The following is a 24,082-nucleotide window of genomic DNA, read 5'->3' on the forward strand; positions in this document are numbered from 1 at the left end:
TTTTGAAAAGACTATCTTTTACATATTTTTATAACATAAAGATTATTATTTTCTCCATGCCAGGAAATATATCTTAACTAAATTTTTAATCCTAAGTAATGTGTGGTACTTGAAATGTGATAGATACTGAATAAATGATTAAGGAAGAAAAGGAGAATCAATAAATGCATTCCTGCATGCTGTTTGGTTGCGTAGATAGAAGAAAAGGCTCTAGTGATCACCTAAAATGAGAAGCAAGGCCTATTGTGAATTCTCCCAACATATTTGCCACCAAGAACTCTAGAATGAGGGGAAATAGTAAAAAGAGGAGAAAGATGGGGAGATACTCTGAACTTACATGATCAAAAGGCTCATGACCAGCCCAAGTAAGGTTAACAAATGTTTTCCCCTCCCTTTTATCTTCAGTTTCTTCTACAAGAGTTATGGGACTCTCTGTTCCCCTGGGCACCGTGGAATTGGACTTGAGTTTCTCTCTCTGCAAAGCACAAATGTTTTTTTTCATCGAAAATTAGGCAGAAAGAGGAAGCTTTACCTCCAATGGCTGGCCTATCACTAGGGGGATTGCCTCAGAGTAAGGAAAAGTACAAAGATCTACATTTGCATGATTACATAGTGCCTCTGGAGACCCACCCATGGGATATCCCCAGACACAGGGAGCAGGAGCCTTCTGAGCAGAGGGAACAATTAAATGCTGGAAGTTGAGAGAGTTTGGGAGTGAGAAAATAGTACACGAATCAAAATGATGATTCCCCATTCCTTTGAAGACTGAGCTTGCCCGTTCCTCATGGCCACCATTTTCTCTTCTGGGTAGAGAGCCCATGGACCTCTTTGTTCTCCATGGATCTTAGAGATCTGACCTGTTCATCAGCCATTTTTTAAGATTATCTTGTTTTTTTATTGAGGTTTTTTGAAGAATTTGTAGCATAATGTACCACCTTGGAGCCAGGAGTTTCTGGTGTGAAAGATGTCTGTCTCATATCAGTTATATGTTCTAGAGAAGGTAATGATTCTCTTTGAACCTTAACATTATAATTTAAAAATGGAGTTTTACTAATATTTCATGCAGTGACTGTGAAGTTTTGTTATAGGACAGGGAGAGGGGCAGCCCAAACCCCGCAAACCTGCCTATTCTAAATGGGTTCTGTCATCCACTGCATCAACAGAAAACATGGGAGACTTTAAGGGGAAGGAACTTTAATAAAACTAAGAAACAATACAGGTAAGGCAGAGTCTAGTTTCTAAATGAAGCATCCAGAGTTACCCGTCCCCTCGTGGGTAAAAGTCCATCCAAATGGGATTGGCCCAGAACAAGGCCCCAAAGCCTGCTACAAGTCTAAAGCATCTTCCAGTGGGGACCCACAAAAAAGGGCCAGAAACAACCAGACAAGCCCGGAAGGAAAAGAGCAAAATCAACATCAAGATAAAAGCTGCCATTGTCACCTCCCCACGGGTCTCACCCACATCTGTGTCACCCAGTCCACGACCAAAAGACAAGCGCAGTTTCTTCATGTGTCTCCTGGCTCCATCCTGCTTCCTTCCTCAGTCTCTTCTGCAGCTTCTCCTCTTCCTACTCAGCTCCACCCTTCCTTGGGTGGGGCAGGGAACCTCCCCCTTTCCTGGGGACCACCCTGTTACAGTTTGAGTGAGGTAGTGCTTATAAAGTTCCTGGCACATGCTCTTATTCCCATAATCTTTATTAAATTTGCAGAAAGCGTATATTTCTCTTCATTTGTAGAATCTTTCCCTTTTTCTTATTCCTTCCTTTCCCACTGTGAAGATGAGTTATTTTTTGTTGTTGTTTGACTTTGTTTTAAACATTAATATGTATAGGGAAGAGATTGCAAATAACTAATATTTCTAGAATTAGGATACTATATAAGAAATATAAGGTTCCTTTTCATAATAAAAGCCTGTTCTCTATGAAATTTCATTAGAATCTGGGATGTAATCAGGTTAAAAATCAATAAAGGGAGAGTGCAACTAGCATTCACAGTGAATGTTCGTGTGTGAAGTAAAGCTATTTGTTTTACCATATAAAATATTTGATTTCCATAAAAATTCAAATACAATAGCTACATATGTTTTTTTTTTTTTCATTCCATCTTACCAACTTTCCATCTATTTTAAGTTTTTGTTGGGCCCCAGTGTCATGTGATCTCTCCAAACACAAAATTTGTGTTACCAGTGATCACATAAAGTGATGCCTATTAATTATAGTTGTTATCAGTAATAGATCAGGTAACAAAAAGATGTATACACTTCTGAGAACTTTTTTAATTTGATCTTTTTGACTATTACCTACAGTGGATAGCAATCAGAGATCTAAGTACAACCATTAGTATTCTCATGTAACACCTAGTAATAAAAAAAAAATATATGCATTTTGGGCTTTTATTTAAAAGTTTATAACTTATTTTTTTTAACTTACGAATACATAAAAGGCTTCAGTAGGGTAAGAATAATAAAAAGTCTTAGATGAATTGCAATGGAGAGGAAAGAGATTCCTCTGCAGTCAGAGGAAAGAGAGCAAATCTCAGAGGAAACTAAAATGAGACTCCATGATAATAAAGATAGAATGGCAGAAATGAACTTCAGGGTTAGAATGAAGTATTATAAGCAGCGTAAATTGGAAACCACGCTGGGCGCCAAACTGTTATAGGGCAGCCCCAATACAAAACGGGCTGCCTAACTGTGGGTCCTCACCCGCGTGCTTAAAATGACTTATCAGTACTCTACTGCAGACACACACGAAAGGTTAATAAAAGGTTTATTTACAAGGGAAGGGCAAATGAGGAAATGTACGACTCAGGGAGGAAAGTGGGAGACAAAGTTTTAAATGCGTTCTAACTGCTCCGCCAATCTGGAATCCCATATGGTACTCTGAGAGCTGGCTGCGAGCCAGGAGCCATGAAGCCAGGAGGCCAGCAAGAGAGCGAGAGACCCCAAGGCCCACATGTTTGGTTTTTTATACCAACCCTGGCTGCTTAACTGCACTCTCAGGTCCCTGCCACCTTCCCTTTGGTGGTGACAGGATTTGTCTTTCCCAATGTCCTGATGGCTTTGGTCTGGAGTGGGGGTGGAGTCCACAAAGCCTGTATGGAATTAGCTCAGGACATCCTTTCCCCCTAACAATTCTATGATTTCAGGTTTTCAAATCTAGCCTCCCAGCCAGGAACAGATCCCAGGCTGCAGGGGCAGCGCTGTGTCCCAGCCACTAGACCACCACGGGTTGGTGTCTCAAGAAGCCGCAGCAGGAAATTCAATGACGCTCAGGCAAGCAAGCAAAAAGAGGCAGATTTGTTTAGAGAAACGAAAGGTTTATTAAGGAGAAAAGGAACAGAAATACAGTGGGACTCCCAGCCAGTGGAACCAGGCCAGGGAGGGGCAAGGAAGCCAAAGTGGAGTCTTGCCTCAGGGAATATACACCTTCTTTCCCTCATTATTCTAAAACCCCACCAGTCTCTTTGTGATTGGTTAGTCCTTGGTGGTCTCACTCTGCCTTAAAGTCTCTGTGCCCAGAACAAAGTCTCTGTGTCTCAGCCCTTATCTTAGCATACTTTTCTTTATCATCCTTGTTCCAGGATGTCTTGTTGCCCCTGGTCCTGGGGTGTTTGATTAGTTCCCTTTGGAATTTGTTGCTCATCTCTGGAGGCTTCTTTATTCCTTCCAGGCTTTTCCTGTCTATTCTGACCCTAAAAGCTCTCCTCTGCTTGCCAGTAAGCCCTTGGTAATGAGGCTACAGAAATATCTAGTTTTTTATATTAATGTTGATGTTGTTACTGTTACATTTTCACTTGGGGTGGGGTGGGGGGACTCCCTTCCCTTTGCTTATGCTCAGATTGTTACTTAGGGGACAGCAAAAGTTCCAGAGTTAAAGAATTCTCCCTTGATTCAGAAAAGCAATGGTTAGAACATTTAAGAATTTCCTGTCGGTCCCTTACTCACGTAGTTACTATTTTTAATTGGTCCCTAGAAGAGGGCGGGCCTTCCCGTAATTTTTCTTGCAGCTGTTTTCTCTCTGCTTTGACACACTTCTCTCAGAGCTGCCTGTGAGGAGGTAGGTGACCCAGATGCCTGCCCTGGGGCTGGACCCATCCTTAGTCTCTGAGGACTAAGATCAGCCAATCTCATTCAGCTTCCAGATCTGCAGCTTTGTTGGGGCTTGTTTACCTGCAAGTGCAAGATTGGGGAAGTTAGTCCTGATGTGGTAGCCCAGGAGTTTCTGCTGGGTTGACAGTTCAGGGGCCTCTGGTGGTGGGCTGGGAAATTATTAGTCATTTCCTAACAATCTAATGACCTTCATTTCTGTCTCTCCCTCTCTGTCTCCCCTTCTTTTTCTTTCATATAAACTGTTAATGTTTTCTCCATGTTATGATGTGGAAATTAACCCTCCTCCCCACCCCCCCCCCCATCAGATTGCAGCCTCTAAATTCAAGGGACCGACTCTGATCCCTTGTGTTAATACCTAACACTGATATCTAGGACTGGACATTAAAGATTAAATCACTCCCTTTTTCTCTTCAGCCCTCTCTACACCCAAATCTCTTCCTCGGCTGGATCTGTCTCTTCTACTTCTGACCTGCAACAGGCTGCAAGGGTGTGGCCTGCTGCCCGCAGTTCAGGAACCCTTGCTTCCCTTCCCGAGAGCCCATCTGACACACATTCACATGGTTCTGTGATGCCTTCTATTTAACCAGACCTCAGGTTCAGGTTTAACCAGAGACCTCAAACAAGGCTTTGAACTTGTCAACCTCTTTAGCCAGTTTTTACCTACCTCTTCTATTTCTAAAGTGCCACCCCCAGGGCAGAGAACTCATGCTATCTGACCCAGCCTTGTTTGTACTAGGAAAGGTGAGGAACTGGGTACTGAAGAGCAGATTGCCCTCAAGGAGGGATTTATTCTGTGGTTAGAATCAGGAAATGAGGCTGTTTTGTTTAGTTTTTCCAGAGACACCCTTCAACTTCTCTCCCTCCATCTGAAATCCACCATTGGTGAGTATTGCCTCACCTTCGGCTTCCGTGGCCTGACATTTTCTGAAAACTGCTTCAGCTGTGTGTCTCTGTGGTTCCTGCTTTACGTTTCTGCTGATGTCAGAAATTCTTCCCCTTGCAGCCCCAGCCTGTTCAGCCAAAGAACTTACTGTAGTAAAGTGTCTGGATAGAAACCCTTTTCCTAAGCATCCTCTCCTGAGCTGCCACTGTTAGGGGGAAATGATGTCCTGAGCTAATTCCATACAGGCTTTGTGGACCCCACCCCCACTTCAGACTAAAGTCATGAAGACATTGGGAAAGACAAATCCCATCACCACCAAAGGGAGGGTGGCTGGGACCTGAGGGTGGAGTTGGGCAGCCAGGTTGGATATAAAAACCAAACACATGGTCCTTGGGGTGGCTCGCTATCGCTGGCCTCCTGGCTTTACGGCTCCTGGCTCATGGCCAGCTCTCAGAGTGCCATTTTGGAATTCCTGATCGGCGGATCGGGTAGGAGTCATTTAAAACTTTGTCTCCCACTTTTTTTCCTGAGCTGTACATTTTTTCATTTCCCCTTTTCTTGTAAATAAACCTTTTATTAACCTTTCGCGTGTGCCTGTAGTAGAGCATTGATAAGTCCTTTTAAGCGCACGGATGAGGACCCACAGTCAGGCACCCCGTTTTGTATCAGGGCTGCTCTACAACAGTTTGGCGCCCAGCGTGGTTTCCAAGTTACACCCGTGGTTGACCAGCCCAAAGTAACATTCCTTACGGTGGTCACCATAAGCGCACTAGTTCTGCAGGACTCGCAGTATAATATTTATCTCAAGTCCTAAAAAGTCTGTTTTTTTTGCCCTGAGTGTTATTTCAAACATAAATACAGACCCAGGAGGAAAAGTCTGATTTACTGGAACTAATTTATGGGGCCAGGGCAGTGTGTATAAGAAACATTGTTATTATCAGATGGCTGAGCAACATGGAGCAGGAGCATTGCTTGGGTTAAGATGTTGCACTGGCAGTTGTGACGGTGAGGCAAAGAAAGTTTATTCAAAGGAGGTTGTGGATGAGACCCCAAATATGTGATGTGAGGTGACATGATGAAACAGAAATCACAATTGGTGTAACAAAGAACTGCAGGCAAATAATGGTAAGAAAGCCAAAGGGAGTTTGTTGGAGTAAACTCCTTAATGCCTAGGTTCAGTGACATTGCTGCTGAAGATTGCAGCTTATGTCACCCTTTGACTGAAGAGGGAGGGGGACATTTACAAATAATTCAGTTCAGAATAGTCGGAGGGCAACTTCCAGTGATATTAGGGCCAAAGACTGTGACTAAATCCACTGCTGATTGGATGAAAGAACCATAATGTCTGTAATAATAGTGCAGATACATAAGTTTATCTTTGTTATATCACATGAAATTGTTGTCTAATGTTACAATACAACATAGAAGCTATATTTAGTATGGCTTGATTTAAAATAGAGAATATATTGCATATATTATATTAGAATGTCTTTGGCTAGAGGAACTAAAGAGTAATTTCAATATGAGTCCCACAAAGAAAATCACAAGAAAATTTGGTGTGGGGGTCCATTCTGGGTCAGGCAGCTGAGCCATGGAGACATGAAGCTGATATGGACAGTGACATTGTTAGGGTTCTTCAGCCCTTCCCTGAGGAAGAACCAAGCGACACTCAGAAAACTGAGATCAGGAGATTTTATTAACACCGGCAGGCCCAGGGGAGTCATCTCCAAGACTCTGGGCACCAAGTGTAAAGGGAACAAGCTTTTTATGCCTTTTTACAGTTCCACTGTGACAGTCAAAACAGAGTTAGCAGTTGCTTAGGAGCAGGGCGTGAGGGAGTGAAATGAATAATGGGTTAGGAAATGGGAGTGCAGGAGTCAGATAAGGTTGCTTAAGAAGGATGATTTGGGGGGTTCTCACGGGAGAGTTCCTTCGGGGGGCATAGTCATACTGCATTTTTCCAGACTTCTCTAGCAACATGAAGGTCACTGAATAGCATGAGCCAAAGTGACAGCAGAGGTCTATGTAACAACTGTAATGACAATCATAGAATACTAATAGTCTATCATAACTGATTGAATACATGCTATAGGCCAGATACTGTCCTAGGGACCTCACATACATTAATTCATATGTGCATGTATGACTTACAGGTATTATGGGCTTCATTTTAGAATACTGGGCTTCTGAGGAGTTTCATTAATTTTACCTGTGTAATGTACTTATGGGGGGATATGTTAAAATCACTTTGGGGAAAATGGAGGCGGTGTCTGAACCATCTTTGGGGCATTTCAGAGATTTTCTGTTTAGGGGGTAGTCAGTGAATCTTACAGCCTTACTGTTGGCATCTTTATCTCCGTTCCGGCTTCTTTCTCCCTTTTTTGGCTCCATCATTAACACCGAAGCACTATTATGCTAGAGAGAAGCACCTAAGGTACTGGTATTTGAAGCAGTAATCCCCAACTTGTTACTGTATTGGGGATTACTGTCACTTGTCACTCTTTTCCAGAGCAATCCCTGTGTCACCATGGTGGGGTCCTGTGGCCTACTAACCCGCCAGGAGGAGCCAGGTAAGCCCGATGCCTGCCTCTTAATTGCCACTGTCCCTTTGGTGGCTCACACAAGGGCTGGCTTGCAGGAAGCAATCTATTCATGTTTTTCTTCTTTTTAACCATTGGATTCTTTCCCTAGTGCCGCTAAAGAGCATCTCTGTGACCTTGTCGATTCGTGAGTTTGTGGCCGGTGTGTCCGCAACCTTACACTACGAGAATGAGGAGAAAGTTCCCGTGGAGGCCTTCTTTGTGTTTCCCATGGATGAAGACTCTGCTGTCTACACCTTTGAGGCCATGGTGGATGGGAAGAGAATTATGGCAGAATTACAGGAGAGGATGACGGTACTAGGGATGAGTATATTGTACCCTCCCTCCTTATTTCCTTAATGAATATTCTCTAGCAAATGCAATTTCACAAAAAAAAAATGCTGATGTTGAGTGCTCTTTCCTCCACTCTCCTCTTTAGTGCTATTTTCCTAAAATAATTTTAGAGATAAAATGCCATCAGAGCCACTCAGAGTTCAATTATGAACATGACGAGATCATCATAGCTCCTCTCCCTCAGTCTTTGTTTTATCACTTGTCTCCTCATCATCAACTATATTACCTTTGATGCCCCTTTTCTTTCCCTTATCTCCTTAGGCCAGTGCCAAGTACGACACTGCCATCAGCCATGGCTACCAAGCCTTCCTCTTGGAAGAGGACATGTTCTCCAGGGATGTCTTCTGTTGCAACGTGGGGAACCTCCATCCTGGGTCAAAGGTTTCACTGACGCTGAGGTATGTGCAGGAGCTGCCCCTGGAAGCAGATGGGGCCCTGCGCTATGTGCTCCCGGCTATCCTGAATCCTCGATACCAGAACACTAGTGAGTATTGTCTCCTCTGGAAAATTAGTGGAGAAATCCCCTCGAGGTTGGAGGGCTGCTAGAAAGCATGGGAAAGGAAAACAGAACTCAGGTAATATTCTGTAGGATTGTCTGAGGACAGTTGCCTGAACATGAAGGCCCCCAGAGTTCCTTTGGAAGACCTGCCCTACACACTCAGCATGACTGCGGCCATCCATTCCCAGCATGGCGTCCAGAGGATTCAGTGCAACTGCCCCTTGAGTGCCATTGAGTATCCTGAAGCTGAAAAGACTTCTGCTCAGGTACTTACGGTTACCCACATCTCTGTTCCTTGGGTTCTGACCTTGGTCCTCCCTCAATCTTTCCTTTACATTCCTTCCTTTTCCCTGTTGACTGAGAGGAGGGGATCCTACTGTGTTCCTCTCTTGTCCTCTTGTCCAGAGCCTTCTCTGCATTCTTTTTTTTTTTTTTTAAAGATTTATTTATTTATACAAGCACTGGGTACAGTCAGAAGCGCGGGAGGGTGAGAGAACCCAATAGAGCCAGAGCAGGGAGCAGAGCAGACAGAAGGACCGAAGTACACTGCTGAGGGGAGCAGCGGGCGGCAGGAGAGGTCTGTGCGCCATGCGGGACCCTCCTCCGGTGGCCGGGGAGCAGCCGGGGATCGAACCGGCACTGCAGAGGCTGCGGGCAGCTTCGAAACCCAGCGCTCAACCACTGCGCCACCGGGGAGGCCCCTTTCTCTGCATTCTTGGTCCTAGTCCTAACCACATTTACTTGTGGAAAAATCCTCAACTCTCACCACAGCCCCAGGCAGCAAGCCAGGAAAGTCCCAGCGTGGCTCTTTGTCTGTTCCCAACTCAGGTTTCTCTGGCCGATGGACACAAATTTGATCGAGATGTGGAACTCCTGATTTACTACAGGGATGTGCATACCCCCAGCGTAGCTGTGGAGATGGGGAAGCCAAACTCAAAGCCAGGTAGGGGTAACTCCTCAACTTGTTCTCAGCATCGCTTTTCTTTCCCTCTCTCCAGTAGTGGGTAAAAGAGATGGATGTACAGCATCTCACTCTGGCGTGAAGGAATGATTCATTTTAATGACTTAAGTGGTTATGTCTTGGAGGCATTTTTTAAGAGTACCAGTAGATACTTAGGCTAAGCACTAAACAAATAATTCACAAGAGGGAATATAGCTACCTACAAATATGTGACAACAATGTGACTTTTTCACCTTTCAAATTACCCAAGCTTTCCAGATCTGGCAGTGCTACATGCTTTGAAAGGAATGGTGAATTTGACATTCTCATAGGTAGTGTGAAGTAAATAATGTGGTTTCATACTTCTGAGAAGAAATTTGTTGCTAAGTGTCACATGTTCATTTTGGTAATTGCAAATTTGGGGATCTTACCTAAGGGAGGGAATCTAAATATAAGTAAACATATGCACTAAAATGACCTCTATCACTTTAATAGTAGCATGTCTACATGTAGTAAAATGTCTAAGTGGCTAAAATCACTATGCTCTGTTTATTTGATTAGTAAAATAAGGCAAGATAAAGTAAGTCATACAGACTTGCACAGGAAAATCCCTTCTGCATTGATCAAAACATTTAAAAACAGGAGGTATGCAAGTAGTAATTATTTGGTTAAGATTATTTAATTTTTTTATCTAATAAGTTTTATTGATTGATTCACCACATCTACATGTGATTTTACCTGCAGTTTTTTTTTTTTAAATCACGGTAAAATTTACATAGCAAAGTCTATCATTATAACTATTTTTAAGTGTTTGTTGCCTTGAATGTGTTCATTCACCTTGTTGGACAACCATCAGTAATATCCATTCTAGAACTCTTTCATCTTGCCCTAGTTTCTTACTACATGCATTTGTATTGCCTTACTTTGGAAATTTTCCTTAATATGTGTACACTTTTCCTTGGAAGGTTACCTGGTATCCATGTCACTCTTGGGAACTTCCTGGCACTAGGTTACAAGGACCATGACGCATGACTTTGCCTCACAGTGTCCTTATCCTTTCTGGTTAGATTCTTTGATGGGGGCTCCATCTGCAATGGTGAGTTTCTACCCAAATATCCCAGAAGCTCAACCACCAATTGCCTGTGGAGAATTTGTCTTCCTCATAGACTGCTCAGGAAGTATGGCCTGCCCAATGAGTAAAGAGGATAAATCTCAACTGCGTATCGAGGCAGCCAAGGTAAAACTACTTTCTTTGATCATATGCTCAAGTGAGAATGAAATGCTGGGGTTAAAATGGATTCCATCTGGAGCTGTGGGTCTGCTACCCATGTGAACTACAGAGGAAATGATCATTTGGAGTGAGGCTAACCTTGGACTATAAGGGCATGGAGGCATGAAGGTGAAAGATCTTACTGTCAAGAGTTAGATTGTTAGGGTCTGTGTGTCTGAGAGGAACCTTTCTCACTGTTCCTGCATACTCTGTTCCTTCAGGAAACACTGATTTTGCTGCTGAAGAGTTTGCCCATGGGTTGCTATTTCAATATCTATGGATTTGGATGTTCCTATAAGTCATTCTTTAAGTAAGTGTCTAGAAAAGTGAAAGTCCAAAAAGAAATTTGAATGAAAACATGCAATAATCCCTTTAATAAATGAAAAATTGACTTTGGGGATTTCAGATGGAGTTTATAGTGGGGGTATTTCAACGCAGGGACTCAATACTGGATGGTAGCTATGTGCTTTCTTTTTCTCAGGGATAGTGTGCAGTACACTCAGGAAACCATGGAGGAGGCAGTGAAGGAAGTGAAGCTTATGCAAGCTGACTTAGGGGGCACAGAAATATTGCAGCCATTGCAGGCCATTTACAGTAGGCCTTCCATTCCGGATCACCCCCTTCAGGTAAACACTGAAACAGAACAAAAAAAGGGGACAGGGAAAAAAAAAACAGCCTTAAATAAAGTTTTTAATCTTTATGAGGGAGGGCGGGCTTCCCTGATGGCACAAGGGGTTAAGTCACAGCACTATGAAGCTATCTGCAGCCACCACAACATGCCTTCAGTCCCTGGAGAAGGAGTTGGCTCACCAGACCTCTCCCACCTGCTGCTTTCCTCACCAATGTATTTTAGTGAATCTGTCTGTACTCTACTCGGGAGGGAAGGGGAGGGAAACCAAATTCAAAAATTTACTCACATTCACTGCTGATTTGATTCTTTTTCTTTCTCCAGCTTTTTGTGTTCACAGATGGTGAGGTTTGCGACACATTCCGTGTCATTAGTGAAGTCAGAAGCAACAATCTGAGGCACAGGTAAAGAAATCTCTGGCCTGTAGCCCAGTTCTTGTGCATAAATAAATGGATCTTAGAAAGATAATGATCTTGTGTCACAGTGCCATATAGTGCCAGCATTGACATTCCATGCATTGCTTTTCTTGTTTTGAATAGTCTTGCTTCTTTGCTCCCGCCATATGTTGAGATACATATTTTCCATGGAAACAGTAAATTTTAATAGGTATAAAATATCCCATAAAACTTATACCACACTTTATTGATTCTGCTGCTGATAGACATTGCTTCAGCAGTTAAAAATAATGCACATTAGCTTATTGTTGTATGGGTGTTTTTTGTACACACTTGTCTACATATATCTGTATGTGTGCACATGTATATATATATAGTCATGCCTCACTTAGCAACAGAAATACATTCTGAAAAATGCATCATTAGGCAGTTGCCTTGTTGTGTGAACATCACAGAGTTAATTGCACCAACCTACTTGGTAAAAGGACAGGTCTAGGCTGTATGGTGTAGCCTCTTGGGGCCATCACTGACCTTGACCAAAATGTAATTAGATGGATGGATGGATGGCTAGCTATCCCATATTAAGTTTCCCATATTTACTAGTTGGCATCCTACTGTAAAAGAGCTTTCCCTCCCTCATCTCACCCACCTTTGCTTTTGTTATCTCTTGTATTCTTTCATCATTTTTCCAATTTGTTTCATTACTCTCATTGTTCATCTAGATGCTCAAAAGTTCCAGATTAGGCCAATGGGAGCACCTTTTTCACTTGCTCCTGTCTTTCCCACATGGCCTTTGCTTTATGAATATTTCCGTTCTTTTTTGCAAACAATGTTTCAGACTCACCTGTACTTTCGCAGCCCTCTAACTTTCCATTTTTATAAGATGCCTTGTTCCTGTAAGTGAAAATAATAGAGAGAGGTCAATATTTTAATGTAGTTACAACTCCTTGATGCCCTGGGATATTATTAGTTCTAAGCATTTTCAGCAGACAGAACTAGCAAATATTTAAAAAAATTATTTTACTGCCACCCATCCTTCCAAGGGAGTAACACATTTGTTCTTTCTCCTGCTTTATATTTGTGTCTTCGTTCCTCCATGGCAAGAAACCTAGTATCCCACAAAATGAGCACATTTTCTTGTTTTTTAACCTAACAATACACACAAGATCTCTGTGTAACTATGTTTTTTAATTCATTGTGTGTGATCTTGGACAGTTTTTAAAAATGCATATGTGCATATGTATATGTATAGTCATGCCTCACTTAGCAACAGAAATACATTCTGAAACTCAGTTCTTTATCTGCAAAATGAAGCATAAACTGGCCTTTGAGGAGCATTGTGATGATTACACTGTATTAGTAATTTAAGGCATTTGCCACCCTAAAATATAGAAAAATAAATGGCTGTTATTAGACTTTTGGTTAAGAAGTAATTATTTGGACATTGCATATTTACTGTATAGTTTCACGCTGTATTGCCTGTCTCTAACTTTTACCCCTTCACAATTGCAGATGTTTTTCATTTGGTATTGGAGAAGGAGCCTCCACCAGCCTAATAAAAGGCATTGCCCGGGCCTCAGGGGGCACTGCAGAATTTATTACAGGCAAGGACAGAGTGCAGTCTAAGGTAAGGGATAGACCGGGTGTGCATAGGTTGTGAGCCACAGCAAGTGTGGGGTGGGAGAAGACATTGCTGAAAGGGCACAAGCAACCCTTGCCACCAGAATTCATTTCGTTTTATCCTGAAGGCATGGGCTATATACTTCTGGCCGATGTAAGAGGGCCCCTCATCGTTATAAAATCTAGCCTACTAATTGGAAACCCAGACAAGCGATTCTATAGCATGGTTAGGGATTTGTATTTAAGAACAGAAACTAAGAGACTGTCATGATTGAGATTCTAGGTATATGCTCTAGACTCTTTGGTATTACATCTTATCCTCCATGCAAAAAATACAGAGAATGAGAAGGAATAATTAGAGCATGTCTGCTAGATTGGAGAAAGTGGTGCATTGATGTACCATTTGATTAGTATGCACAAGGAAAGGCATTTTCCACCTCTGATCATATTTCTAAGTTCCTCTTTTCTGTTGCTGCCATCTCTTATTTAGCTCCTCCTTCTCTAGGGTTTCCTTTCTCAGATGTTTCCTTCATTCATTTTTTGTTAATAAATCTGTCAGCTTTAACTGCAAATTAAGAGTAATAATGCCCATCTGCTAGGACAGTGTTACAGATTAGGTGTGACATGCATTGTGTTGCATAGCACCTTATGCATAATAAATATTCAGTCAATAATAGTTATTGTTGCTGTTATTATTTTTTAATGCTTATTCTGTTCTCTTTCCTCCCCAGGCTCTTAGGGCCCTGAAATGTGCTTTGCAGCCTGTGGTAGATGATGTTGCACTCAGCTGGGATTTGCCTTCTGGTCTATCTGCTAAAATGCTTTCCCCAGAACAGACTGTCATCTTTAGGGGTCAAAGGTTAATCATGTATGCCCAATTGAATGGAGTGATGCAGGTGGGTGCCTGTTCTTTTTTGTGCCTAGAGTAGCTGCTGACCTGAACTCTGCACTGGACGTTTCATTAAACTAGGAGACCTCATCAAAAGATAGTACTTGGCAGGTGGAGTCAGCCTGCCTACCCCTTTCTCCATCATATCCGGTCTCTAATTTCCTAAACTACCTGTTCTAGTGGGAAATTTTTTAGTAAAAGATTTATTTACACATACAAGAACTGGGGTGTAGGCCAGAGGTGTGGGGGTGTGAGAGGATTCACCAGAGACAGAGCAGGGAGCAGAACAGGCAGTTCTACTGAAATACACTGCTGAGGGGAGCAGTGGGTGAGACAGGAAAGGTCGTCTGCACCATGTGGGTCAGCTCCCCAGCCAGGGATTGAACTTGTGCTGCAGTGGCTGGAGCGAGCTTGATAGTGCTGTGTCTTTAACCCCTGCACCAGCAGGGAGGCCCCCTGGCCAGAAATTTGAATGTGGGTTGGGAGTCTGCCCCAGTTCTGACCTTGCTCTTGGTGAGCCCTCCCTTCCGTCTTCTCTACTCTTCTCTAATTTATAGCCTGCAAAAGCGACAGGAGAAGTGTGCTTCAGGTACACATTCCAGGGCAAGAGGTTGAGCAGTAAAGTGAAGTTTTCTCTAGAGCCCAAGTTTGATGCCAAGTAAGAATTCATTTTTCCTTTGCTATCTTTCCCTTTTCCTTCTCTCCCTCCCTCCTTTTCTTCCTTTCTCTCCATTTTTTGGTTTCTGTCACCCTCGAGGGTTGTCTTCCTTCTCTTAATTTTGGGCTCAACTATTTCCCTGTAATCATTTCTCCTTTTTAAGTTACTCAAATCTTATCTCTCCCCTTCTCTGTTCTTGTTTTCCCTCTGCCATCTTTAATTGGTGTGTGCCCTGAATAACTGCCATAGGTATGCTTTCCCAGAGTCACAGGAATGCTTTTCTTTTAGCCTCACAGTTCACCGCCTTGCTGCCAAGTCCTTTCTCCAGTCCAAGGACCTGGGCTACAGGGACACTCCAGCCAAAGATAAGAAAGACATTCTGAAAGTCAGCATGGAGTGTGGAGTCATCAGCTCCCACACATCTTTCATTGTTGTCAACAAGGAGGCCAATAAGCCAATTCAGGGGCCCCTGGCTCGTAGGGATGTTCCAAGGCCAATGCTATTAGGAGCTACTTTTGCATCGAACCACTCTGTATGTGGTGAGTTTCACCCTATTCTAACTTGTAAAATTAGGGTTCCTGCATATCTGGACACATCATTTAAAGGAAATATTTAGAACAGGTCCTTAAGATGCATTTTTATTCCTTGTCTTTCCACATCTAGGGTTTCTGGCTGGTGTTAAGCTTTTCTGTCTAGTAATTGCACAGGTGGCTGATGGACAATCCAGTAGTGTTAGAGAGTGGGTTCTGATTGTCTCGGTCCTAAGCCAAGCAAGCTTAATTATAGACCTAGGGGTTCCAAGGATTAGGATCAGGTCAAAAATTTTCCTGAGCAAGATTCTATGACTGGATGGGGATATTTTATGTTAGCTCTAATGCCAGGTTTCAGTGCGAAACCAAATTTCTGATTAAGCAGCAGGGTGGATGATAATCTCATTTAAGTAGAGAATAAAGAATAAGACCAAGTTTAGGGGTTAAAACTTGAGATGCCTAAAGAATACCATATGAAGATGTCTAGTAGAAAGGGAGATAGATGGCTTTGGTGTTCAGAATGAAGATACACATTTGACAGTATTTAGCAGTTAGATAATAACTTGTCATGAGCATCAATGATACTATTTAGAAGGCAGGTATAAAGTGATAGGGAAATGGAGGGGTGAGAGTTATTGTAAAAAATAATTCAGTATCTAAGAATAGGTGACCAAGTGTTCTCCAAACCCAAAGAGAAATTAAGGGGGGGGGCAGGAAAGGTAACATTGATATAGCAAAGGGTATTATGAAAGTATCAGATACTACAGAGAAATCAAAGTGAAAAATAGAAATGAGAATAATGGGTTTATTTTAAAGTGGTCCTTGCTGATCTAATAGAAAACAATGTCATTGATCAGAAAAGAATCCATATTATAGAATGTTAGAGTAAATGAGGGGCTGTATAGATACTATAAATGATACATTGAAAATAGGAAGGCATATAGAGTGACATCTAGAAAAGAGGTAGGAGTTGAGGTGGGGTTTTTTTTTTTTTTTTGTATGTTTTTGTCTCTTTAAAATTTGAGAATGGGAGAGATTTGAGGAAGTGAGCAGATGAGATCAAGAGACACAGTGAGGGATTAACTTTTAGTAGGACAAGTATGGGGCCTCTATTGCCAGGAAGTGGGAGAATGGTGAACGTTATTTTAGGCTGAGGCAAGTTTTTGGAGTTTCTGTCTGCTAGACTTTGTTTAGTTTCAGTAAAAGAGACCAATTCGAGAATGAGTATGAACTTGAAGTGTTAGCATAGAGAATTAGATGAGTCTGAAATAACTATGTGGACTATTGGAGAACAAAATGAGTATTTTTCAAGGAGTGTTAAGGGTCCTCTTTAGCTTTGTTCCTTGGCCTTCCCAGTGGCACCACATTATTAAAGGGGGAATCATCATTTCTGGGATTCATTTCAGCTATACTCAGCACTTTGGTCTAAGAATGGAGTAGAGTGTTGGCTTCATTTCAAGGATGGAGTTTTGACTGTTGGGTGTGATTAAAAGGAATTTAGGGGATGTGGAGTTGAAGATATGAAGGAGTGGTAAAGTTTTTAGATTTGGGATGTAGGTTAAATGGAGAGAAGAGAAAAGACAGAAGGAAGTTGATATATAGTGAAAAAGCAGAGGAGTCAAGGATTTGGAGATCCAGATGAGGTCAAAGATCAGGTAAGATGGGAAACAACTGAGTTAGATTGTGTATAAAGAGTAGGATTTTGTTTCCCAATTTATTTTTTACAGGTGGAATAATTCTACTTGATAACAAGGCCTGGCTTGGGAAGGGAGTTACTGTGGTAGAAGCCTTTTGATTTAAGGAAGTCAAGAAGTTTTGAATTAGGGTTATTTACATGGGTACTGGATTCTCTTAAGATAATGGCCAACTTTGCAAGGAAGTAGAAATATAGGATATAGCTCCCAGATACTTCAGTGAATGAAAAGAAGTGACAAAGAGGTTGGGGTTTGGCAGTGATGAGAAAGGTAATCCTGGTAAGTGAGGATATGTAAAGAGCTGAATGTGAGTTAGCACTGTTTGATAGGAATAGAGGCAGAATAGTTTTTAAGTGAAGATAAATAGTTGGAAGAGGCCTCTTGTAATGAAACTAAAGATGCAGGGAAGATCATTGTCATGTAGTAAGGATTCCAGAGCATACCCTAGAAAGAACTCAGAGTGAGGGCATGTGCAGAATGTGGGCTCACGGGAGAAGAAATGCATAATAAAGAGGGTGACAGACTGATGTAAATATGAGAATATGTGTCTCAGATTATCAGGGTCTTTAGCCTACAGCAGAGCTCAGGGAGTGTCTCATTCACACTGTCTGTGCTGGTCTTTTTCAGCTCGTGCAAAGAACTCATCTCCCTTATGTCTTCCTGGGAGTCAATCCATGAGGAAACTGCCTTTCTCAGTCAGGGCATGCCGCCTAAGGCCTAGCACGTCTTCTAGGGGGCCCAAGAGGGACAAGCACCTGTACAATCTAAGTGAGCATCTTCCTAGGGAATTTTCCTCACCCAGGTCTCACACATATGCAGAACTAGATGACTCTGAGCTATATGGCTCTGCGCTAGATCCTGAATCCGAGCTTTTGGACTTAGATGAAGGAAGAAATACATGTCTTTCAGGCATCATTCCTGGAAGGGCTTATTCTTCCACCAACAGCACCAATTTGGAATCTCACCATACAGGTGAGGCGGGCCTCAGTTCTTTTTGATCTATGGGGAATGGAGAACTAATTTTTAATGCTCTGCTGTCTTGGGGGCTTTGCTACCAAGGAGGGAATCTATTTGCAAAGGATGACAGGGTGAGATTTATTAAGTCTCTGTATTTGTAGGGTCAGCCCAGCTGCTTTAATTTACAGTACAGGATCCTAAAACCTACTCCAGTGGGGTATAGGTCAAGTGCTAGTTACACACTCCCCCTTTGCTATCTTAGCCTTGCCTATAGGCTGGGACCCTCCTATAGAACTCAGCTGCCACCATGTTTGTGCCCCCACTACCTTGGCTGCCATGGCCCAAGTTGTGTTTGAAATTTGTCTTCCTGATACTGTCTGAGGACTTTCTTTCTGTCATCAGCGTTCCTTGGATATTGTGTTCTGAGCAGCTGGGCTTTTCATGGACAAAATGAGTTAAGGGACATTTTACTAACTGAAGAGGGGATTCATTTTCTACTAAAATAGGCTTAAAGACAACAACTTTTTGGTCTTTACAATTTCTGGAGCAAGAGTTGTAGCATGCGCTTGTTTATTTAAACTTCTTTGCCTCACTCTCTCTACTTGTCCATTCTCCTTAGGCTGCTACTTAAAGAAAAGACTGTGAGGTCTAAGGTGGATTCTGTACTTCCAATTACTGTGCGTTGGTAGGCAAATTAATTCATTTTCAGAGCATTAGTTACTTCAACTGCTTGGCTACTCACCTCTTATGGCTGTCATGAGAACCTTCTAGTGTTGTCCACTGATTGGATTTTCTGTTGATCTCCCATGGCATTCTAATGCCCAATATTGTAGGATATCTCTGCTTTGAGCTTTTTCTCTCATGAATTATTTTACCAACATGAAAGAAAAAATATTACCCAGCAGTGTTATGATGCTAGTTTTTGTGAATTAATTAGCACTACTATTTATAGGGAGCCAATTAGGGGCCTTCCAAGTATTTTACTTTCTTCTTCATATACTAGGCATTATTCCCTTCAATTTACAAAGAGTCCCACTGATTACAAAACTATTGCATTTTGAGTGTTAGTCGAAATTCAAATTAAGGTATTAATTTATTTTGCCAATAGAGGACAACTGTTTTTCTAGTTAGTTTTTGCCTACTAATTTCTAAGTTGCTCTAAGTACATCATCCCATTTGATAGCCAGATGTGAGATGGTTTCAATGAACATCATGTGGTCTTTAAACAGTTCTCACGCCACCAGGATTTAACACTAGACTAGATTAGACTGCTCTTTGCTTCTTTTAGATCTACTTTCGTTTGAAAGTTTTGATAATTGAAACTCAAGCACCTAAAGCTTAAATGCCTAACAGCACCAGGTAATGGTTTAAATAGCACTATAAGTGAGTTTTTTAGTACCCCGTCTTTCCTTTTTGCTGATTTTGTTAATATAGCTCTCTTGGAGTCAGTACATCACCTGGCTGACCTACATCATCACAAAACTCTGCCTGTCTCCTAGGAGAAGGTCTGACATAGGGGTCCGCTTAGCTCTGCACTCTTGCTATAGCCTATCACTGAATTCAGATCTGTCTCTCAGATATGACAGGGACCAGGAACGCCTTCACTTCTTATCCTCTCTCTTTTTGCTCTCTCAGTCTTTGGAGATAATTACCTTGTGCAGTTGATTTCCCTCCAAAAAGCAAATGGCTCCTGGGATCTGGATGAAGGTTTGGCCATTGTCCTAGGTATGAATTTGTCAGATATCCTGGCTGCTCTCCCTGTGAAGGTGAGTTTTGGAGGGAAAAAAAAAGGAATATTTAGGGGTGAAGGGTTAGGGTCAATATTGAGAATTCAGGTCAACTACGACTCACCTGAGGAAGGAGAATATGGGCCATAGACTCACTTTCTAGGAAAAAGGGTTTTCTAGGAATGTTAGAACAGAAAGGACAACAAACTAATGTTCTTGCTAGGACACACTGATGGTTTAGAGTTGAAGGATAGCAAAGGGAAATCAATAGTCCTCTTCCAATATGAACTATATTCCCTGCCATTGTAGTTATAATAGCCAATATTTACTGGGAAGTTTCTCTAAGTCAGGCACTGAGCTAAGCACTTAACATTCATGATCTTATTTATTCATCACAAAATAATTATATTAGGTAAATCCTAATCATGTTGCTGCTTCTAGATGAAGAAACTAAAAGCCAGAGAGGTATGTACAATGAAGTGTTTGAGTTTACCCAGCCAATCAGCAGCAGAGCTGGATTCAATCCTAGGACTCTTTTTCTTCAGAACCCACATTATTGTTCCTCTTCATATTGAAGGAAGTTATCCAGAAATTAGCAAAATTGCATTGAATAGGTAAAGTAGTAATAGAGATGACCTACTTATTTCAAATCTGTTCAACTGTGCTGGCAAAGATAAATTATATTCCAGGATTTCAAGGTACCCTACTAAACCTTCTAATTGAGAAATTGTTTAATGTGAGACAAATCCAATAGCCTATAACTGCACCATCCACTGTAGTACACACTAGTCAATTGTGGCCAATGCAAATGAAGAACTAATAATTTTTAACAAGGGTATGTATGCTATAGTTGTAAAAGACATACTGACTTGAAGTTTAAAAGAATGTAAATTGTTTCATCAATAATTAGTTTACATTGATTATGTATTATAATTATATTTTGACCATATTAATGTTAGTAAATGTATTATAATATCTGAGAAAAATAACTACATCTCTTAATTTCTACAAGTTTACATGTGGCCACCAGGGCATTTAAAATCGTCTGTAGTTCTGCCATCATATTTCTATTAAAAAATGCTGTTCTAGAACAGATAATTAACAATTGGATAAATATGTAAAGATCTGGAAATTCTAACTTGGGTTCACAGAGAACAAGACATGCCAAACTACCATTTTCTTTGATGTGTGCAACTGGGCTAGTAAAGTAAGGAAATCAAGAGCCCTGGTATAGATGAATTTCAGTAGAGAATTAGACTTTTTAAAAAAAGTACATGAAGTGAGTACAAAATAGCTGAAACATTTAATACTTAATGAATTAATTCAAATTTGAAACAATTTTAGACCCACAGGTTCTGAATTCTCTAGAGGTCCATTTCAGAAGATTAGACTAAGACACAGACCATTGCTTTCCTACTTACCTATGACAAAACTGGGGAGATAAAGCAAAAAGAAAATCAGGATTCCCAAAGACCTTGAACAATAACTTGCAGTTTTGGGGGGAGGGGAAACTCCTTAGGAATAAAAATGGTGTTTTTGGCTTTCAGTTCTCAACTTTACAGTTAGAAAATAGAAGCAAAATGACTTTTTTTTTTACAGGAAAATAAGAGATTTTTTAGATAACCCCAAAAGAAATCTCTTTTAGAAATCACCATATTGATTTTAGACTAGGAGAACAAGTATGGTGATTCATACTACTTTGATATAAGCAGCCATCTTAAAGAATTAAAGAAACTGGAAATTTTGATTTGAAACAAGACCACCTAGAGGTCTTGAGAGGAAATGAAAACTATTTTCTGAATATTAAAGATCATCATATTAAAGGGGAATTGCACTCAATCTGATGACTCTAAACTATTAATAAACTAGGGAGCCCAGGATACAAAGGCTCATGGGAGGCCACTCTGTTGTGGGGCTGGACTGTATACTATGAGCCATTTGACTCAAATCAGAGTAGCTGGCTCCACAGGCCCAGCTCTGTCATCTGCTAGAAGGTCAACTTGGGCAAATCATTTTGCTTCTGTATGAATGACTCTTGTCTCTTACAAATGTAGTGCTCGATCATTCCTCATGTTTGTTAGGATAAGGGTGCAAATAAAAAGGTGTGAAGGTACTTTATACTGTAAAATAACTACTGATGTGTTTCTCTTATCACAACTGGGCAATCCTTATGGGGGATGTCTTAGGAGTTTCAGGCACTATTCAGGTGGTTATACTTGACCTTTCTACCAAAAGACTCAATGGATTATTGCCCTGGGGTTCACACCCTGGCATTATGCCTTGCATGTAGTAGATGAGATAAAAAGAGGACAGATAACTCCATTAGTAACTGTTGGGGGGTTGGCAAGTAGGAGTGGATGGAGCTCTTTGCATCCCCCTGAGGATTTCTAAGAGCTCTGTTTTGCACAGAATGCAGATGCTCAAAGCTGGGCTACAATCCTGGCAGTGCTCTGGCTGCATGCTAATGGGAAGGACTTGAAGTGCGAATGGGAGCTTCTGGAACGAAAGGCTGTAGCTTGGGTTCACCTCCATGCAGGTAGGCACACAATCCTATCATCCCCTTTCCTTTCCTCCTTCGGAAGCAAGTCATGTTGCCAGATGCTGAGCCTCTAAGTCTGGCAGAGGTTAGTCAAAAAATCCCCAGGATCCACCCTTCCTACCATTCTGGCTCAGACCTTTTCTTCCAACTGCTTTGTTCCTTGACAGGATGGGGGTGCAGTCTTAAATACAGAGGGAAAGGCCATGGATTCTCATTCTCAAGACTAGCCTGGAATGGGAGTATTTAATCCTTGGGCAGAAATTATCTCACTGCTGCTGAGTATTTGTGAGCCAGAGAAGATTGAAGGAAATCAGTAGGAAGAGAGAAGTCAGGAGTATTGAGGAAAGATAAAAGCAGGACTCTTTTTTTTTTTTTTTAGTAGAGGCATGCTTTATTTGTTTGTTTGCTGGTTTGTTTGTTTGTTTTGTTTATACATGCACTGGGTACAGTCAGAAGCGCGGGAGGGTGAGAGAATTCACCAGAGCCAGAGCGGGGAGCAGAGCAGGCAGAAGGACCGAAGTACACTGCTGAGGGGAGCAGCGGGCGGCAGGAGAGGTCTGCGCGCCATGTGGGACCCTCCTCCGGTGGCCGGGGAGCAGCCGGGGATCGAACCGGCGCTGCAGAGGCTGCGGGCAGCTTCGCAACCCAGCGCTCAACCGCTGCGCCACAGGGGAGACCCTAAAAGCAGGACTCTTGAAAGAGATGAAAAAGGAGGTTTAGGGGAGACTGGGAGAAGAGCATTTCCTCTCATCACTGTCCCAAAGCCCTAAATCTTCTGTCTTCATCTTAGGCCCCAGCATGGACGTGCTTGTGAAAGCTGCAATTGCTTTCCTGAAGTCACCCGTAGATCCTGCTGTCTTTGTCCTGTAAGGGTGCCATGGAAGACAGACAAGTGCCTTTCCTATGCTGCTGTCCTTTCCTTTGCCCTCTCTTCTGCTGTGCTGTGCTTTGTATTTGACACCTAGCCTATGAGTTTGCGAATATAAAAGTAAATAATGGCCACCCTGCCTCGCCTCTACTCTGGGTTCCCTTTGGGTATAGTCCTCTCTCCAGTATGCACTTTCAGCCTAGTGTCAGTGGCCCCAAACCTGTTCCCTTTCTGGGAGGAATTCAAAGCATTTAATGGTCCGCCCAGGCTTATGCAAAGGTCACATGAAAAAATAGGTGATATGGACGCCAGACCAAAGGTGGTAAGTTTGATGTCTGGGATGTCTGAATTAGAAAATTCTCTGCATTGCATTTGTCTGTACACCTTTGATGTTATGTACTTATCAGGACCAGACTGGTGAGCTGAGCAGTTTTCCATCCTTACATAGGAGGAAGAGCTGGAGGGGAGGTTGAAAAAAACAATATTAGCATCAATATAATAATAACATCCCAAAGAGGGAGACTCAAGTTATCCACTTCAAGTTGGCGTTTTTGTGGGGGGCCATCGTGATGAGTGATGCTTGGGCTTTGCTGACCTATATTCCTCTGCCTGGAGGACTTGGGTTGAGTGACCACTGCTGGAGACAGCAATTTTTTCTTATCATTAAACATCCTTGTAAGGCTACACTGGAATCCTGTCTAACCTTGAACTTGTGAGGTCTCTTAAGTCTGATCTGTTAAGGAAAATCAGTTTGAAAGGCATCTTTTTCTGAGACTTGAACCTGGATCACTCACCTCATAAGGCAGAAAGATACTCCCTGTGGATAGGTCTGATGCTTATGTCCCAACATCCTGTTCTACTGGAAATGATCCTGTTTGATGTATTATTCTCTAAACTGTTGTTCTATCACTATTAAAAGAACTCTGTATAATGCACATAGTA

The 24,082-nt window shown here is 41.9% G+C and overlaps 1 protein-coding gene across 1 annotated transcript; it reads left to right on the plus strand.

The window, feature by feature from the left end:
- Positions 1-7,520: 7,520 nt before the first annotated feature.
- On the plus strand, positions 7,521-23,142 carry VWA5A (von Willebrand factor A domain containing 5A; the record flags this gene model as incomplete). The annotated part of the gene is made up of 17 exons (XM_084249915.1): positions 7,521-7,563; positions 7,685-7,887; positions 8,188-8,410; positions 8,516-8,691; positions 9,254-9,368; positions 10,433-10,602; positions 10,857-10,945; positions 11,117-11,261; positions 11,588-11,667; positions 13,171-13,285; positions 14,010-14,174; positions 14,725-14,825; positions 15,114-15,364; positions 17,677-18,021; positions 19,642-19,772; positions 22,143-22,269; positions 23,063-23,142. The coding sequence occupies 17 exons, from the start codon at positions 7,521-7,523 to the stop codon at positions 23,140-23,142; spliced, it is 2,559 nt and encodes an 852-aa protein (XP_084106041.1).
- Positions 23,143-24,082: the final 940 nt, after the last annotated feature.

This window comes from Talpa europaea (genome assembly GCF_964194135.1).
Source record: "Talpa europaea genome assembly, chromosome: 12".
In the NCBI taxonomy this organism is placed as follows: domain Eukaryota; kingdom Metazoa; phylum Chordata; class Mammalia; order Eulipotyphla; family Talpidae; genus Talpa; species Talpa europaea.